The sequence below is a fragment of the Lithobates pipiens genome, unplaced genomic scaffold (assembly GCF_037356315.1).
Source record: "Lithobates pipiens isolate NorthernLeopardFrog02 unplaced genomic scaffold, aLitPip1_a1.2 Scaffold_16, whole genome shotgun sequence".
Taxonomy (NCBI): Eukaryota; Metazoa; Chordata; class Amphibia; order Anura; family Ranidae; genus Lithobates; species Lithobates pipiens.
Genome location: NW_027507748.1, coordinates 259,859,080 through 259,879,198, shown reverse-complemented (window position 1 = coordinate 259,879,198; position 20,119 = coordinate 259,859,080). Strand labels below are relative to the sequence as shown.

At 47.4% G+C, this 20,119-nt stretch overlaps 1 protein-coding gene across 4 annotated transcripts in view; it reads left to right on the top strand.

The window, feature by feature from the left end:
- Window positions 1–20,119, top strand: part of AMPD2 (adenosine monophosphate deaminase 2) — a 304,820-nt gene that overhangs the window by 177,398 nt on the left and 107,303 nt on the right. For all 4 annotated transcript variants that reach the window (XM_077481332.1, XM_077481334.1, XM_077481335.1 and 1 more), the window contains exon 11: window positions 14,684–14,815. In XM_077481332.1, coding sequence (XP_077337458.1) covers window positions 14,684–14,815 — 132 coding nt within the window. The remainder of the gene's footprint in view (window positions 1–14,683; window positions 14,816–20,119) is intronic.

The window sequence follows — 20,119 nt, the reverse complement described above, 5'->3', positions numbered from 1 at the left end:
CTATCTTGTGCAACTGTTTGCTGTTGCATGGCTTGTTTCTCTTACTTATGCACTCTTGATATTTCTTCACTATTAATACTCTGCTTGCAGGTGCTCTTGCAATCCTATTTTTAAGGGAGAACACTGCCCCAGCCTTTGCCCATAAGGTAAGGGTTTATTGGTATGTAGTGAAGATTTGACAAAAGAGAGCTTGGATCATAATGCTACATATACTGTCAAACCTCAAAGGACCGCAAGATCATCGGTGTCGACGAGAGATTGTTTCTGTCATAGGTCACTTCCTAGGGGCAGACACTCGAGGCGAAGTCGAAACACTCATGGTGCAGTCGTTCTAGGTCCTCTTCACGCCACCAAGATTCCCGCCAGCAAAGGTCTCCCTCATTCCAGTCTTTCCAGACAAGCTAGCCTGCCAGTCCTGTAGAAAGGAAGCAACAAGTGAGAAAAAGGCAGAGAAGTCACAGCACTCAGCAAGGTGTCCATCAGAGAATCTCTTTTAGACTCTTCAGCTCCTAATTTGCACCTAGTATTCCCAGAGGGAGTCAGCCACCCCAAGTGGAGTCAGACACCTCATCAGACAATGAGAAACACCAAGGAAAGGCTGGCTTTGATTTTGCCTTAATGGAACCATTTGCTAAATTAGTGAAGGAGACGATGTAATGGGAGGAGGGCCAACAAATACCCCATAAAGCGAGAAAGTATTTCCCAAACCTGAGAAAAGATTCCTGAATCCTTTCCATATATTGAAGAGCTTGAAGTGTTGATTCAGGATAAATGGCAAAAGCCTGAGAAAAAGTCATGCCTTAAGAATAGGCTCTCGAAGCTTTATCCTCTAAAAGAACCAAAAATTAAAGTGGTTCTAAAGGCAGAAGGTTTTTTTATCCTAATTCATCCTATACATTAAGATAGAAAAACCTTCTTTGTGCACCCTCAGTCCCTCTAATACTTACTAATACTTACCTGAGCCCCCTCTCGATTAATCGATGTTGCACTAGAAGCTCGGCTGTCCGGGACTCTCCCTCCTGATTGACTGAGATACACAGTGGGCGCCATTGACTCTCGCTGCCTTCAATCAAAGTCAGTGAGCCAGATGAGGGGAGAAATGGGTCCAAAGTAAGCTGCTTTGATGTGGGGGCAGGAGGGAAGGGCCAGGAGCACCTGTGAGGGACCAGAGAATAGGAGGATCTAGGCGGCTCTGTGCAAAACCATTACCCAGAGCAGGTAAGTATGACATGTTTGTTATTTTTAAACAAAAAAAACAAGACTTTAGTATCACTTTAATCCTTGATGCGTCTTGCAAGGCATGTGATGCTAGTTGTGGAGGATACGTTCACTTTTAAAGCTGTCCAGGACCGCAGGATGGATCTCGACCTCAAGAGCGCATACACTAGCTGCAGTAGGCAAAGTGATTTCAGGCTGGACAACTAACGTCGTACAGACATTCTTAGGAGAGCATAACTGAAAGAAGATAGTGGCAGCCTTGCGAGAGTTAAAACTTGCAGGTAACTTTGTGGCAGAATTGTCAGTCGGCATAATAAGATGCTCTGCGAGAGCTACTGTTGGTTGTCATTGGTGATGGTGCATTGGTTCTTGTAGCGAAAGTTCAAGTGAAAGTTCAAGTATTGCTAAATTCCCTATCACATGGTAAACCTCTTTGGCAGAAAGGTGGCAATTCCAGTCCAATTCCTACTGTCAGGAAGCAAAAGTCACAGAGGTGAGGTGCTCTGTCGCAGCATAATCTGCCAGAAAGATATAGGCAAGCAAGATCTATAAGCCTAGAAAAGATTTCAGACTTAGACCCCATAATCACTATTAGATTTACGGCAGATTTTTGTCTTCATATTTACCAAAACCATATAATATGAGGTCAAACCTTAAGGCCGCGTACACACGGGCGGACTGTTCGCCCAACCTTGTCCGCTGAACAGTGTTTGGGCGGACAGTCCGCTCGTGTGTGGGCTTTCAGCGGACAGTTTCAGCGGACAGTTTGACGGACAAAGTCTTTCGGAAATTCCGAAAAACTGTCCGCTGAAACTGTGTTTGAGCGAACAGTCCGCCCGTGTGTAGGCTACTTTCGAAATGAGCAAACTGTTCCCGCTCGGAGGAAAGTCTGCTCATTTCGAGCGCGTGTGAAGGTAGGCGGGGCCCGCGAGGGAGACGTCGCGGGCTCCGCCGCCTGGAATGGGCTTAAAGGGGAACCCCAACGCCGAAAAAAATCGGCGTGGGGGTTCCCCCAAAGTCCACAACAGACCCTTGTCCGAGCACGCTACCCGGCCGGCCAGGAAAGGGGGGCGAGCGAGCGCGCCCCCCCTCCTGAGCCGTACCAGGCCGCGTGCCCTCAACATGGGGGGGTGCCTTGGGGAAGGGGGGGCCGCGCGGCCCCCCCACCCCAAAGCACCTTGTCCCCATGTTGATGAGGACAAGGGCCTCTTCCCGACAACCCTGGCCGTTGGTTGTCGGGGTCTGCGGGCGGGGGGCTTATCGGAATCCGGGAGCCCCCTTTAAGAAGGGGGCCCCCGGATACCGGCCCCCCACCCTATGTGAATGAGTATGGGGTACAATGTACCCCTACCCATTCACCTGTGAAATAAAGTACAAAAAAAAACACAACACAGGGAAAAAATATTTTATTGCACAGCTCCGGGGGTCTTCCGTCTTCGGGGGTCTTCTCGCCGGACTCCTCCGCTATCTTCGTGTAGCTCTTTTGCTAGCGGAGGAGTCCGGCTTTCTTCCTCCCCGCCGCCGGCCTCTTCTCCCGACTTCGGGGGTCTTGTCCCCCTCTTCGGTTCTTCTGCCGGGCCACCGCGCCTTCTTGTAGCTCTTTTGCAGGCGGTGGCCCGGTCTTCTGTCGCCGCTGCCTTCCGTTCTTCTGTTGCCGCCTTCGGTTCTTCTGCCGGGCCACCGCGCCTTCTTGTAGCTCTTTTACAGGCGGTGGCCCGGTCTTCTGTCGCCGCTGTCGCTGTCGCCGTCGCCGCCTTCCGTTCTTCTTCTTCTTCTTGTTCTTCTTCTTCTTCCCCAGGAGATGTTGACACGTCGCTCTCTCCGGCCGGAATGCCAGAGCCGCGCTGTGCGGTCACTTATATAGTGACAATGGGGCGGTGTCACATGGTATATGTCACATGGGTTGGTCACATGGGTTGATGTCACATGGGGACTATGACATCGTAAGGGGGCGGGGTCACCATGTGACCAACCCATGTGACATATACCATGTGACCCCGCCCCATTGTCACTATATAAGTGACCGCACAGCGCGGCTCTGGCATTCCGGCCGGAGAGAGCGACGTGTCAACATCTCCTGGAGAAGAAGAAGAAGAACAAGAAGAAGAAGAAGAACGGAAGGCGGCAACGGCGACAGCGACAGCGGCGACAGAAGACCGGGCCACCGCCTGTAAAAGAGCTACAAGAAGGCGCGGTGGCCCGGCAGAAGAACCGAAGGCGGCGACAGAAGAACGGAAGGCAGCGGCGACAGAAGACCGGGCCACCGCCTGCAAAAGAGCTACAAGAAGGCGCGGTGGCCCGGCAGAAGAACCGAAGAGGGGGACAAGACCCCCGAAGTCGGGAGAAGAGGCCGGCGGCGGGGAGGAAGAAAGCCGGACTCCTCCGCTAGCAAAAGAGCTACACGAAGATAGCGGAGGAGTCCGGCGAGAAGACCCCCGAAGACGGAAGACCCCCGGAGCTGTGCAATAAAATATTTTTTCCCTGTGTTGTGTTTTTTTTTGTACTTTATTTCACAGGTGAATGGGTAGGGGTACATTGTACCCCATACTCATTCACATAGGGTGGGGGGCCGGTATCGGGGGGCCCCCTTCTTAAAGTGGGCTCCCGGATTCCGATAAGCCCCCCGCCCGCAGACCCCGACAACCAACGGCCAGGGTTGTCGGGAAGAGGCCCTTGTCCTCATCAACATGGGGACAAGGTGCTTTGGGGTGGGGGGGCCGCGCGGCCCCCCCTTCCCCAAGGCACCCCCCCATGTTGAGGGCACGCGGCCTGGTACGGCTCAGGAGGGGGGGCGCGCTCGCTCGCCCCCCTTTCCTGGCCGGCCGGGTAGCGTGCTCGGACAAGGGTCTGTTGTGGACTTTGGGGGAACCCCCACGCCGATTTTTTTCGGCGTTGGGGTTCCCCTTTAAGTCCATTCCAGGCGGCGGAGCCCGCGACGTCTCCCTCGCGGGCTCCGCCTACCTGTACACGCGCTCGAAATGGGCGGACTTGCCTCCGCCTTACGTGGGCGAGTCCGTTCATTTCAAAAGTTGAGCGAACTGTTTGGCAAACAGTTCGCTGAAACAGTCCGCTCAAAAAGTGCCGTGTGTGGCCATGTCCGTCCATGCTAATTTTGAGCGGACTGTTTGCCGAAACTGTTTGACGAACAAAGTTGGGCGAACAGTCCGCCCGTGTGTACGCGGCCTAAGAGTTTCACTTTGTATGCAATCAGGCAGGCCCTTGTACTACATGGTTTTAGTAAATCTGAAGACAAAAATCTGCAGGACATCTAATAGTGTGTATGGGGCCTTTATTGAAAAGGGACTCAGTCACCTCTCCTTTAGTTGGAGAAGTCAAATACCTCTGTGGGGGGGGGGGGGGGCAGCCAGCAGAAGTCTTTTTGACAGGACACTCATCCAGGAAGTAGAAGAAAATAGTAGTGAACTGCGCACCCTACTCAATAACTAAACATATACATCATAAATGCAAATTAATGCAATATATTAAGCAACCGCTAGGTGTCCTCGGCAGGTTGCTAACCATAAAGTGACAGTGCAAAAAATACATATATGTATCAATTTCATATAATGGCCTCCGGTGTGTGACAATAAACTTTTGCAAACCTTTATAAACCTATAGTGCAATGTCCAAAAGTAAATAATAAGTGAACAAAGTCCAATCAGTTCCCATCAAAAGACATCCAAAAGAGGATGTGATTTCATATATCCAACAATATAGTGACTAGGCTCTTCCTCCACCAACACCGGTCACACAGCCTACTCACCGGATTTATATGACCCCCATAACAGAAGTTATATACAGACAGATTCCTGATGTTCATCTCAATGATTTGGCAAAGGAATCTCCGAAGGCAGATTATCTCAAACCGTCACCGATTCTCCAGGCATCAGTAAAGGAAAAAGAGACAGTCTCACATAGTGAAGTATGTAGATTTACTTAAAAATTCTATAAAATCCAATTAAAATCCAGAAAATTAAAGAGGAAACAGGGATGGCGATTTGCTCTCCACCTGCGTTCCACTATGGACTGAAGTGACGTATCACGTAATCAGCGGTCACATCCTGGAAGTGCCTGTAGGAGCTAGATTCAGACTCTTTGCACAGGGCAGAAAATATTACTGACAGCCTGGGCAGTGTCTACAATTTCAGTACCGGTAGGTCACCAATGGAAATTCAAAGTGCAGTGGCCAAACAATCCTTTCTTTTCAACTCTGCTTCCTTCCTTAGTGGACAAGAAAAGAATCTTGTCCAATATCTGCTAGATCTTCTCAAAAAGAATGCTATAGTAGAAGTTCCAGCCTCCCAGAGAGGTAGTTTCTAGTCGCCATTGTTCCTGGTAAGGAAAAAGACGGGGGACTTGCATCCAGTTTTGGACCTAAAAAAGTTAAACAAATAATTCTTCTCTCGATAAGTCCAGGCAACTGGATACTGTTGGTAGAGTTGTCAGACACTTACTTACATATTGTTATACATCTCGCCTTCACAGGTCAGTATGGTTACATTTAACAGCCATTCAAACCCCTTTGTGTCAACTTGTGTGCATGTTATCAGGCCAAAATCACCAGGGTATGTAAACATTTGATTAGAGTCATTTGGATAGTTTCTGTTGCCATTATGATTTAAAAAGAGTAAACACAGTTGATTGATAATAAAGGCTTCAGCCAAACACTAACCATGAGTGAAAGGAAAAGTTTTTGTGTTATCATTCGTATTCTCTGAAAAATGGCCAAGAAATCATAAATTCTGCCAGGGTATGTAAACTTATGAACACAACTGTATATAGTGAAACAGTTCACGGTTTTACCATCCCATTTGCAGCAGTCATTCGAGAACTGTTAACAGTTTGGTAGCAGTCAATGAGGAATTACGTGACTACAGTGACAGCCAGTGGAGAATTGTGCAAGTGCAGTTGAAGATTTCATGGGTGCAGTAGTGGTTAGTGAAGGATTGTTCAGCTGGGTAGTGTATGTGGCAGTGTGTATTGCTACAGGTCCTACAGCACTGGATTTTCTAGAAGTGTTGTCATCCTGTGGCTTCTGGAATACATGTCAATTTAGGAACTACCTAGGTAATGTTACTTGGATCAGTTTCCTCATGCACTACCTGTGCAAATATACTCTTAATGTTTTGTACAGGCATTCTAGTATGGAGACAGAAAGTGCTGTCTGCCAAAGACATCGTTTACTCTTAGCAATATGACAGTGAACAGCATTGTTGATGGTAGTCTGCCCTCTGTGAAAGCCCAGAAGGTAAAAGGTATACAATGCAAAACAAAAGCAGTGGTGAATGCTGGGGTGTAATCCCAAATGCATAAGATACAACATAACTGTCATGTGAAATTGCCACAGATATACTGATCTTCTATCGGTTTTTAATTTAGAAAACCTTTTGACTAGTCTCTTTTTACTTATACTGTACAATATATTGAAGTATAGTGAGCACTCACTGGGTGGGTAAATACAGAGAAGTAATATGATAGCAGCTCTAACAATATGCTAGTGCTATGCAGAGCAGGAAGAACACTCGCATACACCAGAGCTGCTTTATCACACTGCAGTACGGCTTCATGGGCTTCCCACTCTTGTCATATATGTTTTGCTGCTTGTCAGGCACAGCTGCAGACAGCATTGCCAAGCAGCACTGCTTCCCTGGCTACCAACACTTCTGTAGTTTACTTTACTTGTAGTGTGGACCTAAACTTTTATAGCTGATATACATGCACAGTAGGTTTTGCTGCCTCTCTGGTGTGTCTTAAATGCCATTTTGAAGTATACCACAGTGTTTATTGCTCAAAATTATTTGGACGGTGGTTTCAGTGTCTGTTCAGTTGGTCTAAGGCCCTGTTTTTTTAAATCTCCGCTATGCAGCAAAATGTTACCTGGTCTACAGTCTTGTTAGCAGTGCACACTTTTCAAGTGAAAGTGAAGCCAAAACACCATAAAGGGCCTCCCCCAAATTTCATTCATAAAATTCATAGATTATGTTTTCAGTACTGTATAGTTGCAGTGAATGTAAGTCACTTTCCTAAGTTTAGTTAGACATATGGAAGTTCATTTTTCACAATACCTTTACATTCCAAGGAAACTAATGAGTGTATGGGGTTGGTACAAATGGGAATGACTGCAAATAAACCAAATAGATTCTTTTAATTCCACTGCAAATGCAGTTTCTTATTTGTAAATCACAGGACTCAGGAGAGTTAATTCTTTGACCGTTGGGTTCTGGTTCACCTCCAGGTGATTGAACAAAGGCAAATAGCAAAGCCTAATGCCGGGTACACCCGACTGGACTTTCCGGCAGACTAGGTCCGACGGAATCAGTCCGTCGAACAATCCGATCATGTGTGGGCTAATCCGATCGGTTTTCATAAAAAAATCAGACGGACCTAGAAATACAAGATGTTTCTAATCTGTCCGAAGGACTCAATTACTATCGGGAATCGTGGCCAAGTCCGTTCATTCGGAAAGTCAGTCGGAACTCCGCCAAAAGTCAATCGGGAAGACCTAGTCTGCCGGAAAGTCCAGTCGTGTGTACGCGGCAGGCATAACTGTCATGGTTATGCAGTAATCTTTCTCTGTCAGCTTACCTCTCCTCATGTGTTCAGACTAAGAGGCCAGCCACTCTCACCTGGCTGTTTTTGTAACCTCTCCTCTAAGCATGGCTCCACCCCAGGCCCTATCAGGGAACCCTATAGTAACCTGTGCACTGCAAGCCAGCGGTGCTGATCAACCATTGTGTATTCATTGTGTGTTTGGCTTCCTGGTTCCTGCTTGCTGTGTGCTCTTTGTTGTCCTTGGCATGTTCTCGGCTTCCTGTCTGCTCGTGACCTTGACCTTTTGGCGTGTCCCCGACTATCCCTGTTTGCCTGTGACCCTGAACCTTTGGCGTGTACTCTGTTGTTCCTGTCTGCTAGTCACCCTGACCATTGCCTTATCCCTTACTGTCCTTGTTGTTCCAGCCTACTGCTTCCTTCTCCTGTAGTCTACTGTGAGCGTGAGCTGAGAGACCCTGGGGGCAGCGACAACTGCTGGCTCTTATGCCGCGTACACACGATTGAAATTCTCGTCGGAAAAAGCTCTGATGGTTTTCCAGAAGGAATTCTGACGGAATTCGGCACAAGCTGTCTTGCCTACATACGGCCACATCAAATTCCGATCATTTATAACGTGGTGACGTACAACACGTATGATGTGACTAGAAAAAGGGAAGTTCAATAGCCAGTAGCCAATAGCTTCTGTCTCGTAGTTGAATCTGAGCATGCGTGATTTTTGGCGTGTCGGAATTGCATACACACGATCGGAATTACTGATAGAAAGTTGAGAACATGAGAACATGCTATCAATTTTTGGCTGGCGGAAATTCAGACAGCTAAATTCTGATGGAGCATACACACGGTCGCATTTTCCGATAAAAAGCTCTCATCTGTCTTTTTCTGACCGGAATTCCGATCGTGTATACGCGGCATTAGACTTTGCACCATGGGGAATCTATGCTCTAGCTCCCACTGGGATCTTTGTTAGTGATCCAGTAGACCTGTTTCCTAAATCTCCCTGGGTACCAGCCACAGCAGTCAGTCCTAGGGTCCACTACCTTAGCAGTGCACTTCCGACTCCTATGGAGTGCATATGTCACCTGGTCCTGACACTAACCTCTCGTACACCCTGCAATGTCTCAGTTTTTTGCTAGTGTCTGTAGTTGGTGGATCTGTCTTTCTCTGGTGAAATCGCTTTTTCTGCTTTAATGCATGCATTTCTGCTTGAAATGCCTTTCTCTGCTCAACTCAGTGCTCTATAGAAGTGGCAGTTTTCTGGATCAATCCTTATGCATACTTATATTCCAGCACGGTGGAAAAATTGAGGCAGACTGTAAGCTACATTCACGCTTGTTCCCATGTGTGGCACTCACTTTGGCAGGTGGTTGTATCTTTGAGTTAGCAGCATAGCCCAGTCCCTGAAGTCCCGTTAGGGTAAGCCTTGTTCAGGAGAGGGTGAAAATTGAGCTGGTTTTCTGGCTTTGCTTTGTGTGTAGAAAAGTGCCCCTGGTATGGGAAGGGGGGGTCAGGATCCGGTACACTGCTGCTGTTTCCCTTCCATAAGAATGACTGGAGAGACTGAGGAGCACAACAGGGCACTGTGGGCATCCAGTGGTACAGGGCGTACGCACACCTCAATGTTTTTTCCACACTTTCTATCCTTAATTATTCCTATCCTTGGTGCAGGCATGATCCTCAGGCCACACAGAGTATGCATGCATGGCATTTTGCATTCAGACATTTTCCATTTACAGCAGTGAACGCGACGCACTTTGCTGAGCTCCTATAAAGTGCATGTCATAATGCGAAAGTCGACCACAGGTGAAGTCTCCAAGTAGTGTGGCACTAAGCTAATGCTTGCTTGTGGATATGGCAAGCTTGGTGGATTTGGCCCTAGGGAGATTGCGGCCAGGTGGATTGGCTTCCTTATTTAAGCAGACAATCTTCCTTCCACATATCCAATTATAGGGCAGAAAACTGGCTCTCAGACAACACTAATTCCTTCAGGAGTTCTCTAACTCCGTAAGCAGTCTAGATCTTCATCCCCACAGGAGCTATCTTGTGACTTTTCCTCCTACCCTTTCCCAGGTTGGATAAGGATGAAGTAATGAAGGCAGGGTCTGAGGAAGCAGTCTCCTCCAAGGTGGATGAATCTCCTCCAAGGTGGACAGTTGAGACAGCCACGCATGAGAAGCCCAAAGCCCAAGACCATTGGTCTACCTCTTAAAAAGCAGCAGAAGCTGTCTTTGCCTGGATTCAAGATAAATTCCTTTCATTCCTTTCAGAACTCAGGCTAAAACAGAAAACTTTGTTTTGAAAATGTTCTGGAAGCCAACAACTGCCAACTTAGGCAACAAACCATATTCCCATGTAAAAGGCACCGCTACTTCTGCAAGTGGGTGGGGGGGGGTACACTTGGCGGCTTTCGCAGCCATATGAACCCAAGATATTTCTGATGTCCAGGTTCAAAATGTTGTGTATAGAGGCTACAAGCTGCAGTATTGCTCCTTTCCTCCTTCACACTATGCTGTTAAAAGTGCCAACTGCACCCAACAAAAGAACAGCTGTGTTGTGTGTATTGGACCAGTGGTGTTCTCAGGGGCTTGTTGCCCCTGTTCCAGAATCAGAAAGGTTTTATAGTTACTATTTTAACCTGTTTGGGGTGCTCAAGCCAAATGCTAATGTGCAATCCATTCTGGAATTTAAGTGTTTGAACAAGTTCTTGCCTTTTTAAAAGTTCCAGATGGAATCTGTAAGGTCAATGGTTGCTTCCCTGCAACCGGGAGATGTCCTGGCTTGTGAGTATCAGCAGCACCACAGCAGTGGCATACATAAATCTCTGTACCAAAAGTTGGAAGAAGCTCAGTATTCTGTTTCTGTTCATGGTACATGGTCATAGCATGGAAAAATGGAAAGCAGACTTCCTAAGTTAACAGTGACTGGATGCTGGAGAGTGGTCCCTCCACCAGCTCTGCCTTTGGTGGGGGCACCTGCCGTAGATTCTATGGCATCTAGACTGGAAATGTTTGTGCCCAGGTTAAGGGATCTTCAGGTCTTCATTGTAGACGCCCTAGTAACTCCATGGAACTAGTTCAGCCTGTTTTATGCATTTTCCCTTCTCAAGCTCCTCCCTTATCTGCCTCAGAGGAAAGGAACAGAAGACATTTCAGGGATTCTCAATTCGTTGAATTGGCCCAGCAGTAGGAGGTTGTTAGATAATCATTGGCATTACTTGGTCTGAGCCATTTTGCAAGGGGTGGTTCACATTGTTCTACCAGTACACTCACTGCTAACTCCATGGGATATCAATCTGGTGTTGTTGGTCCTTCAGAGGCCACTGTTCATACCCATTTGGGTTATTTTTTTCCCTCTCCTGTCACACGGGGTTGCCTTCCTCATGGCTATTACCTCATTAGGGTGACTAAGCTTGCTCCTTTGTCCCATAGGGAACATTTTTTTTTATTCTTCACAAGGACAAGGCTGTTTTGAGACCACTTAATTCCTTTCTGTCTAAGGTGGTCTTGGCTTTTCAATTAAATCAGGACATTGTGTTGCCTTCCTTTTTGTCAGGCCTCAAAGCATCCTAAAGAGATTGTTCTCTGCTGCCTTGTTTTGTCAATCTGAAGCCTAGGTGCTATGTGGTTTTGACATTTCTTAATTTCTTCATTCAGGCATATGACCAGATAGGCAGGATTCCTCCCTTTCTTGTGATGTCCCACACTACCAGAAGTGTTGGTGCTTTATGAACTTTTTAATATAAGGCCTCAATTTCTCAGGTCTGTAAGGCTGGTCTTCTTCTCATACATTCTCTAAGTTTTATCAGGTAGATGGTCAGGCCCTGGTGGATGTTAGCCTTTATCAAAAGGACCTACAGGTGGTCCTTTAATGATCTACTTATTTCTCTTCTGTTAAGAGTATTGTTCCTTTTGGGCCTGTCAGCTGTTGTTTGTTGTTACCTTCCCCCCATGGGATTTCTTTGGCAGTCCCAATGGTCTAAGAACAGAGGGGTTATTCTGGGTGGTGTCAGGCTTTGCTATTTGCCATTGTTCAAAAACCTGAAGGTGGAGCATAACCCAATGCACACGACTGGACTTTTTGACAGAAAAGGTCAGACGGAAGGAGTCCGTCGGACAATTAGATCGTGTGTGGGCTCCATCGGACCTTTGCTTGCCAAAAATCTGGCGGACTTTAGAAATAGAACATGTTTTAAATTTTTCCACAGGAACTCTGTCGGACCGAGAAATCCGTTCATGTGTATGCTAGTTCGACGGACAAAAACCGACGCTAGGGCAGCTATTGGCTACTGGCTATGAACTTCCTTATTCTAGTCCGGTCGTACGTCATCACGTTAGAATCCGTCGGACTTTGGTGTGATTGTGTGTGGCCAAGTCCGTTCATTCGGAAAGTCCATCGGAACTCCGCCGAAAGTCCGCCGGAAAGACCGTAGGACCTAGTCCCTCGAAAAAGTCCGGTCGTGTGCAAGAATAAACTTTCCAATGTTCTTGTGACCCATATGCAAAGAACTTGGAGCGCTGTTCGTAGCACCACAAACCTCTCCCTGCAGTCCAAAGCACAAAACTGGTGATGGCATTCAGAAAAGCTCATCCAGGCTAGCTGAAGCAAATCAGAAGACAGAAGGAGAGGAGTGTAGTCAGGAGAAACGCAGGCTGAAGCCATATCTTCATCTACCTGTATAGCGGCTGAGCTCTAGTGTGTGGTGTTTACACCCTCTGTCTTCTGATTTGCTTCCAGTGTTCTTGGATTTACTTCCAGAAAGGGATTTTACAGAGAAGTCAAAAATCGAATTTTCTGTAACATAGTACATAGTTTGTGCGATTATTTAAAATATTGTGATTGTAAAGGAAAACTTTTTTCTTATATAACAAACATGTTATAGTTACAGTACCTGCTCTTAAATAACAAACATGTTATACTTACCTGCTCTAGTTTTGCACAGAGCAGTACCAGTCCTCTTCTTTTGGGGTCCCAAGCTGGCGCTCCTGGTCCCTTCCTCCTTCTGAGTGCCAACATAGCAAGCCTCTTGCTATGGGGGCACATGTGCAGGCTTGATCTCGAGCCGGGCTCTGTGTGTCCATTAACACACACCGTGATGCTCGGCCCCTGCTCCTTTCTCTCTGTCTGTGATTGACAGTATTGGGAGACAATGGCGCTGCTGCCTTGATGTACAGTGAGGGGAGAGAGCCACTGCTCTTGGGAAAAGCACTGGATTGAGATCAGGCCCAGGTAAGTATACGGGGGGGGCTGAACACAGAAGTTTTTTTACCTTAATGCATTCAATGCATTAAGGTAAAATAACCTTCTGCCTTTAGTACCACTTTAATGTTTGATAAAGTTGCTTAAAAAAGCATTGTTGGAAGATGTAAAAAAAACATTAAAAAGACGCACTATAAAATTCTAAAAAAGGTTTAGTTCACACCTTAGCTGCATCTGACTCACAGGTCCGATTTCAGCTCAAATTTTGGGCTAAATTCAGACCTAAAATGGACCAAAACATGCACAACGTTTTTGTTAGTTTTTGTTCAAAATGCACGGGACCTGCTGCAGAGATATGTGAACCAGCTCCATAAAGAGCCAATCAAAATCTCTGGGAGTGGGGGGCTTATAAGTATCTGGAACCCCCTTTTACCAAGGGGCCCCCCACCCTATGTTTTTACATAGTATGGGGTACATTGTACCCCTAACCAAACTTTACTTTACACAGGTTTTTAAAGTAATTTCTTAAGGCAGCTCCGTCGTCTCTTCTGATTTCTTCTACCCTCTCTGACTCTTCTGCCTCCTCCACTGACGTCGTCTGCCAGTTCTTCTCCCCTCTCCGGGTCTTCTCCACTCTCCACTGATGTTTTCTAGCCCTCTCTGGTACTTCTCCCTCTCTCAGCTGTCTTCTCCACTGTACAGGGCTTTTCCTCTATCTTCTCGCTTTTTTGCTGGGTCTTCTCCGCTGTGTTCTCCCTCTGTTCTTCATCTGATGTTGACTCGATGCTCTTTCCTGCTCTAATGCTGGGTGCGCGGTGTGCCACTACTTATATTGGCATGGGGCAGGGGTCACGTATCTTTGATGCATTCTAAGATCATGTATCTTTGAGCAAATTCTGTTTCCCTGGCTAGACTTTGTAGTTTATTATCTGCCGCCTATATGACTGCATCTGTATGTATTTTGAAAACATTCTAGTTTACGTCAATATAAAAAGTGCAGTAATCTTTTCTATGCAAAAGAATAACACACTAAAGATGGCCAAACAATATCTGTATGTTGCTTTCCTTTACTGAGAAAATGTATATGATTTTGTGTACAAAAAGTTTTGAGAAAATGTTGCTGTTGGTCCGCGAGAAGCAAAGAAATGGAGATGGACATTAAACGTTTTGTGGCCAAAGTCTCCATGCTGTCTAATGTTTGCTGCCTGTCTCCTGCTTGTAGTCTTATTATTTTTACCTGCTTGTGACTTTTGGGACTATAGCTTAGTCCAGAGGTTTAGAGATCTGCATAGGGCTCAGAAGGACTTAGCACTATGCAGTGCAGTCAGTCCTACGTGGGATGCTGCTATATATACCCTGATCTCTGGGACTGATCTATATACTCTGTCCTGTGAGGTTTATCTATATATTCTGTCCTGTGATGCTGCTCTATATAACCTGATCTATATACTGTGTCCTGTGATGCTGCTCTATATACCCTTATCTATATACTGTGTCCTGTGAGACTGATCTATATACTCTGTCCTGTGAGACTGACCTATATACCCTATCTCGTGAGGCTGAACTATATACTCTGTCCGGTGAGGCTGTTCTACGTAAGTAGAAATATCCATATAAGAAAATTGATCAATTTGGTTGCCTTATAATGAAAATATATTGTAATTTTAATAATATCTATATATTTGTTTTATCTGAAATGTATTTTATTTCTTTACCATAGGACAGAAATACTTTCCATCGCTTTGACAAGTTCAATGCCAAATATAACCCAGTAGGTGAATCTGTTCTTAGGGAAATCTTCATCAAGACAGATAACAAGGTGTCTGGAAAATACTTTGCTCACATAATCAAGGTAAGGATTCATAAGATTCTTTCTCTATACATGGGGATTAAGCAGGGATTTGTATTTGTTTTTCATTCATTAGGGACACAGGATTCAAAGACATTTGGGTTGTATAGGAAGACACTGGCAAATAAAAAAAAACTGTGACCAGCCTGGTATAACACCTTCCACTCCCAGCATGCTTCTTTTTATGCTAGTGGGCATCTATTCTCTTCTGGGAAAAATGTAACTATTTTTACTAGCCATTTTCTTTTTTTGTCAAACTTTCTTTTTAATTTAATCGTACAATACAGGACACAGAAATCTATTCTTAGTCCATGGGTTATTGAACAGGTGATTGGACACTGGCTACAGCTTTGCTAGGACTATATCCATATAAAACAAACCCACTCTGTGAGGCTTCAGTTCTTTGCTAGTGTCTTTAGGTGGTGGACCTCGTCTCCAGTTTGAGGAGATTTTTTTTCTATTTTTCACCAGTTTTCTTTTCCTCTTCTATAAAGATCTGAGTACTAATTGACTTATTACTAACTAGTAATTTCCAAATTGGTTACTTTCTGTGTATACTTGGAATCGGCGTGTAATTTTTGCTTTGTTACTTGTTTCGGGGTAAAAGACTGGATCTTGGATGGGACTGCAATGTAAACAAGGTAAGACAGGGTTTCCCAATATCTTTACATGCTGGTTCCTGGCTATGCATGCCTTGCTGTATAATTACTTGGCTATATAGTACACACTACATTATATCTTTCTATCCTACAAGACACACCACAGTGCTAAGTACACAAGCAGTATCTCTTTCGTTAATTGACGGACACAGCATCTTCATTTTGACCTTAGGGATATATCGCCCCTTTAGGAGAGGACTACGCAGAAAGTGTAAAAAAAACAGCAACACTTGCACAGTACCTCCCAGGAGGTGGTCCTACTGGCTATAACCCCTACACTCCATCCAGCAGCTCAGTGTTGTTTCTGCCTAGCGTAGAAGGACCTGGCTCCCGGTGGGACCATTGGTCCTGGAAATTTTCTTATTTTTTCAGCATTTTTGATTCCTGTGATCTACAATCAACAGCCAGGTGATAGGCTGGATAATATAGATCCTTGTAGTATCCCCAGCCTAGCCATCAAGCGTGAGCAGGCCCTAGCTACGCGCTGGGTCAGCCACCACATGCACCGTCTGATCCAGGGGCAGCCAGTGAGCTATATGCTCCGGGGGCACACATATGACCGGGCTACTGCTGTCTGTGTCACAGTGTCCTGTGGCCGGCAGCCACCCCATACTGCACGGGTGATGGGTCTGTCTGTGGAATGCGTCAGGCAGTCCCTGCAGGAGGGGTTAGTATGGTTCCACCTGTCTCGGCAGGATAGAGCAGCTGGGCATTCCCTGGGTGGTCCACTAGGGGGTCTCACTCTCCCTCTCTTCTCTCCCTGTCCCTTCCCTCCTCCCCATGCTATGAGCTGCTGTTTGACTGGACACATGGGGGTGCGGTGCATGTACCTGGCCGGGGGGACTCTGGGTCCTGGCAGGTGGCTGAACTGGGTGTTGGGGGTCCGCTCATCCTCTTCCCGGTTTCTGGGCCAAGGTGGGGTGTTTGTGTTGTGTGTGACATGTGGGGAGGTCACTGCACGCTCCGCGGCCATTTTTCTGGGGCCGTGGCCATTTTTTTGTAGCCACAGCCAATTTTTGCCTTTCAGACAGTTTCTGGTAGGCCATTTTCTCTGCGCCCTCAGATGTTTTTGCTGAGGCGGCCATTTTCTAGTAGCCTCAGGTAGTAGTTGCCTCTAGTGCTGGGTGCTTGTTTCCTTCTAGAACAGCGCGCTTTTCACAAATACCTCATGGATGACACAGGGGAGAGCAGACATCAGCAGCACAGAGCAGTACCTGGGTCAGGGTGGTGAGTTCTGCGAGGGGGCTCCTCAGTCCATGGCAGCTAAGAGGGTGGATATTTTGTGTTACTTGCCTTGGGTCCCTAAGTGGTGACAAACGAGTGTGGGTCAGCATGATGTCGGAAGCTGCAGCTTCTTCCCCAGACATCCCTGTTATTGCAACTGGTTCCCCTGCACCTGCGGTGCCCATGGACACTCTGTCGACGGTCCTGGAGGCCTTTGTTGCCAGGGTAGAATCGGTTTGCGGGCGCAGGGGGGGGGGGGGTAAAAATATGCCCCTTCCCCCCACCGTCTTCTGGAGAAATCTCTGATTCAGTGATGCTGTGACAAGCGGCCCCTGTTCTGACGTATCAGATGCGGACCAGGAATGTACGGACAGTGAGGATGACTCAGATTGTTGACCATACCCCCATACCCCCCCCGGTATCCAGGTTAAATAAGGTAACCACTATTCCGGTTGAAGGGAGTCCTGCTTTCAAGGACCCTACCGACAGAAGGGCCGAGGCGATTGCCCGGTCCATGTTTACGGTGGTGGGGTCAGCATTGCGGCCAGTGTTAGCCACAGCCCTGGTGTCAGATGCTTACTGAATAGCTAAAATTGTTGCACCGTGAGTTGGAGAAGCAACAGGCTTCCCCGGTCTGCGTGGAGCTGGCCTTAGATACGGCCCCCTTGCTCTCTAGAGCCTCGGTATCAGCAGTAGTGCTACCTCGCCTGATTTGGCTGAAATGCTGGTCTGCGGACCAGGCATCTAAGAAGGCACTTGTGGACTTGCCCTTCCAGGGAGGGAGGCTATTTGGTGCCTCACTGGATGACATTATTAAGAATGTTACTGGGGGTAAGAGTACGTTGCTCCCATAGTCCAGAAAAGGGAAGGAGACATGCCGTAGGCAAGGGCCCTCCTTTTCCACTCAGAAGCGGATTTTTCTTCTGCCCGGGTCGGCAGGTAAGCATTCCCAGTCCGACAAGGTGCCTGCTGAGGGACAAAAGCGTCCCTGGTTTCCCAAGCCAAACAAGCCTATGAGCAAATCTGTTACCGCATGAAGGTTTGCCCCCAACCCGACTCTCGGTTGGGGGGTCGCCTCCGGGAGTTTGCAGCCCGGTGGACCTCCCTACTTTCCGACCAGTGGGTCTGTGAACTGGTTTCATCAGGATACAAGATAGAGTTTCTTTCTTGTCCGCCAAACAGGTTTTTTCCCTCCAACCTTCATCTTCTGCCGGCTCGTCGGGAGGCCCTGTTTGGGGCAGTACAGGACCTGCTGCTGCGCGGGGTGATAGTACCTGTACCGACGCCGGAAAGATGTCAGGGATTCTACTCCAATCTGTTTGTAGTCCCAAAGAAGCAAGGGGTCCATCCAGTCCTGGACCTTAAGGCCCTCAACAGCTTTGTGAAGGTATAAAGGTTCAGGATGAAATCAGTTCGCTCAGTGGTCGCTGCACTCCATCAGGGGGATTTTCTGGAATGCCTGGACATCAAGGACGCATAATTGCATGTCACCATATACATCAAGCATCAGAGGTTTCTGCGATTTGTGGTCAGGGATGAGCACTACCAATTTGTAGATCTCCCTTTTGGCCTGGTGTCGGCACCGAGGGTCTTCACCAAGGTGCTAGCCCCAATTTTGGCTTTGCTAAGGCAGCAAGGGATCGCAATCGTGGGTTACCTGGATGACCTCCTGCGGAGAGCAGCTTCTGCCTCAGAATTAAGGGAGAATGTGGCAATCACTATGCAAATTCTTTGGGAGTTTGGTTGGGTACTGAACCTACAGAAGTCGGTGTTGGTGCAGACTCAACGTCTGGAGTACCTGGGCTTACTTCTGGACTCCTCAGAGGCGAGAGTCTTTCTCCTTTCGGACAAGTTGCAGACTCTTCAAGCTGCAGTGAAGTTGTTGGTGTCCTGCAGGTGTCCCGCAGGTGGTCGTCACTGCATTTTTGCATGCAAGTCCTGGTTCTCATGGTTCTCATGGTAGCCACTTTGGAGGCAGTACCGTATGCTCAATTCTACACTCGAGTCTTGCAAAAGGAGATTCTGACAAAATGGGACAAATGTCCGTTGTCCCTGGATTGTCAAATTCAGGTCAAATTCAGGTGAGCCAGCTAGTCAGGGATTCCCTGCTCTGGTGGCTGAGGTCGCCGGCCCTTTGGGCTGGGAAGTCATTCCTTCCTCTTCATTGGGTGGTGATCACAACGGACGCCAGCCTGACCGGTCGGAGGGGAGTTTGGGGCGTACAGTCAGCCCAGGGTCGCTGGACCCAGAAAGAATCCTGTCTGCTGGTCAACGTGCTGGAACTTCAGGCAATCAGGCGGTGCTTCTCCACATGGTCACAGATCTGGTCTGGTCAGGATCCAGTCGGACAACGCCACAGTGGGGGTGTATGTCAACAATCAAAGAGGAACAAGGAGCTGACTAAGCACCATGTTTGATGTGAAACATGTCAGCGGCTGTGCAGTTAGTCTGTACATTAGCCTGGATGCTATGATTTAAATCATATTTTTGCAATAAAGTTGAATACTTTGGAGTGCGGCTACCCAGCTATATTTTTTCACTTTGATTCCTGTTGCAAACAGAGCTGGCACCCTGTGGGATTGTGGAGACATCTGTTTTGGGAGAGGTCATTACTGGAGTGGTAATCTTTTTATATCAGATATCAGCTTTGACTGTCTTTTTTCAGCGAACCCTTGGCGACTCATTTATTGGTGAGTACGTTTGTTCAGGAAGTTCGACATGTGGCCCCTCCGGTTTGACCACCGCTACCTCCGTGGGATTTGAACCTGGTGTTCTCGGTGCTTCAGAAACCGCCATTTGAAAACATTAGGGAGATCCCCTTGACACTTTCTCAGAAAGTAGTCTTTCTAGTGGCTATTACATCTGCCAGGAGGGTTTCTGAGCTGGCGGCCTTATCTTGCAAGTCTCCATACTTGATCCTCCACAAGGATAAAGCGGTGCTGCATCTGCAGCCTTCGTTTCTGCCCAAGGTTGTTTCGGCCTTTCATCTAAATGAGGACATTGTGCTTCCGTCCTTATGTCCTCGTGCTGTCACACCCCAAAAAGGTGGCTTTGCATTCCTTGGAAGTAGTCCGGGCTCTGCGGTTGTATCTGTCTGCTACGGCTCCTTTTTGGAGGTCAGACTCGCTGTTTGTATTGGTGCTTGATCCGAAGAAGGGACTGGCGGTCTCATCGGCCACCATTTCTCAGTGGATCAGATAGATTGTTGTTCAGGCTTATGCCATAAGGGGACGGGCGCCCCCCTCCCCAGGGAAATTGATGCCTCTTGGGCTTTCCGACATCAAGCGTCCGTTTCCCAGGTGTGTAAGGCGGCGACCTGGTCGTCTGTTCACACTTTCAAACATTTTTACAAGGTTGATATGAGCGTATCTTCGGATGCTTGCTTTGGCCGCAAGGTTTTGCAGGCGGCTGTTCAAGGTTGCAA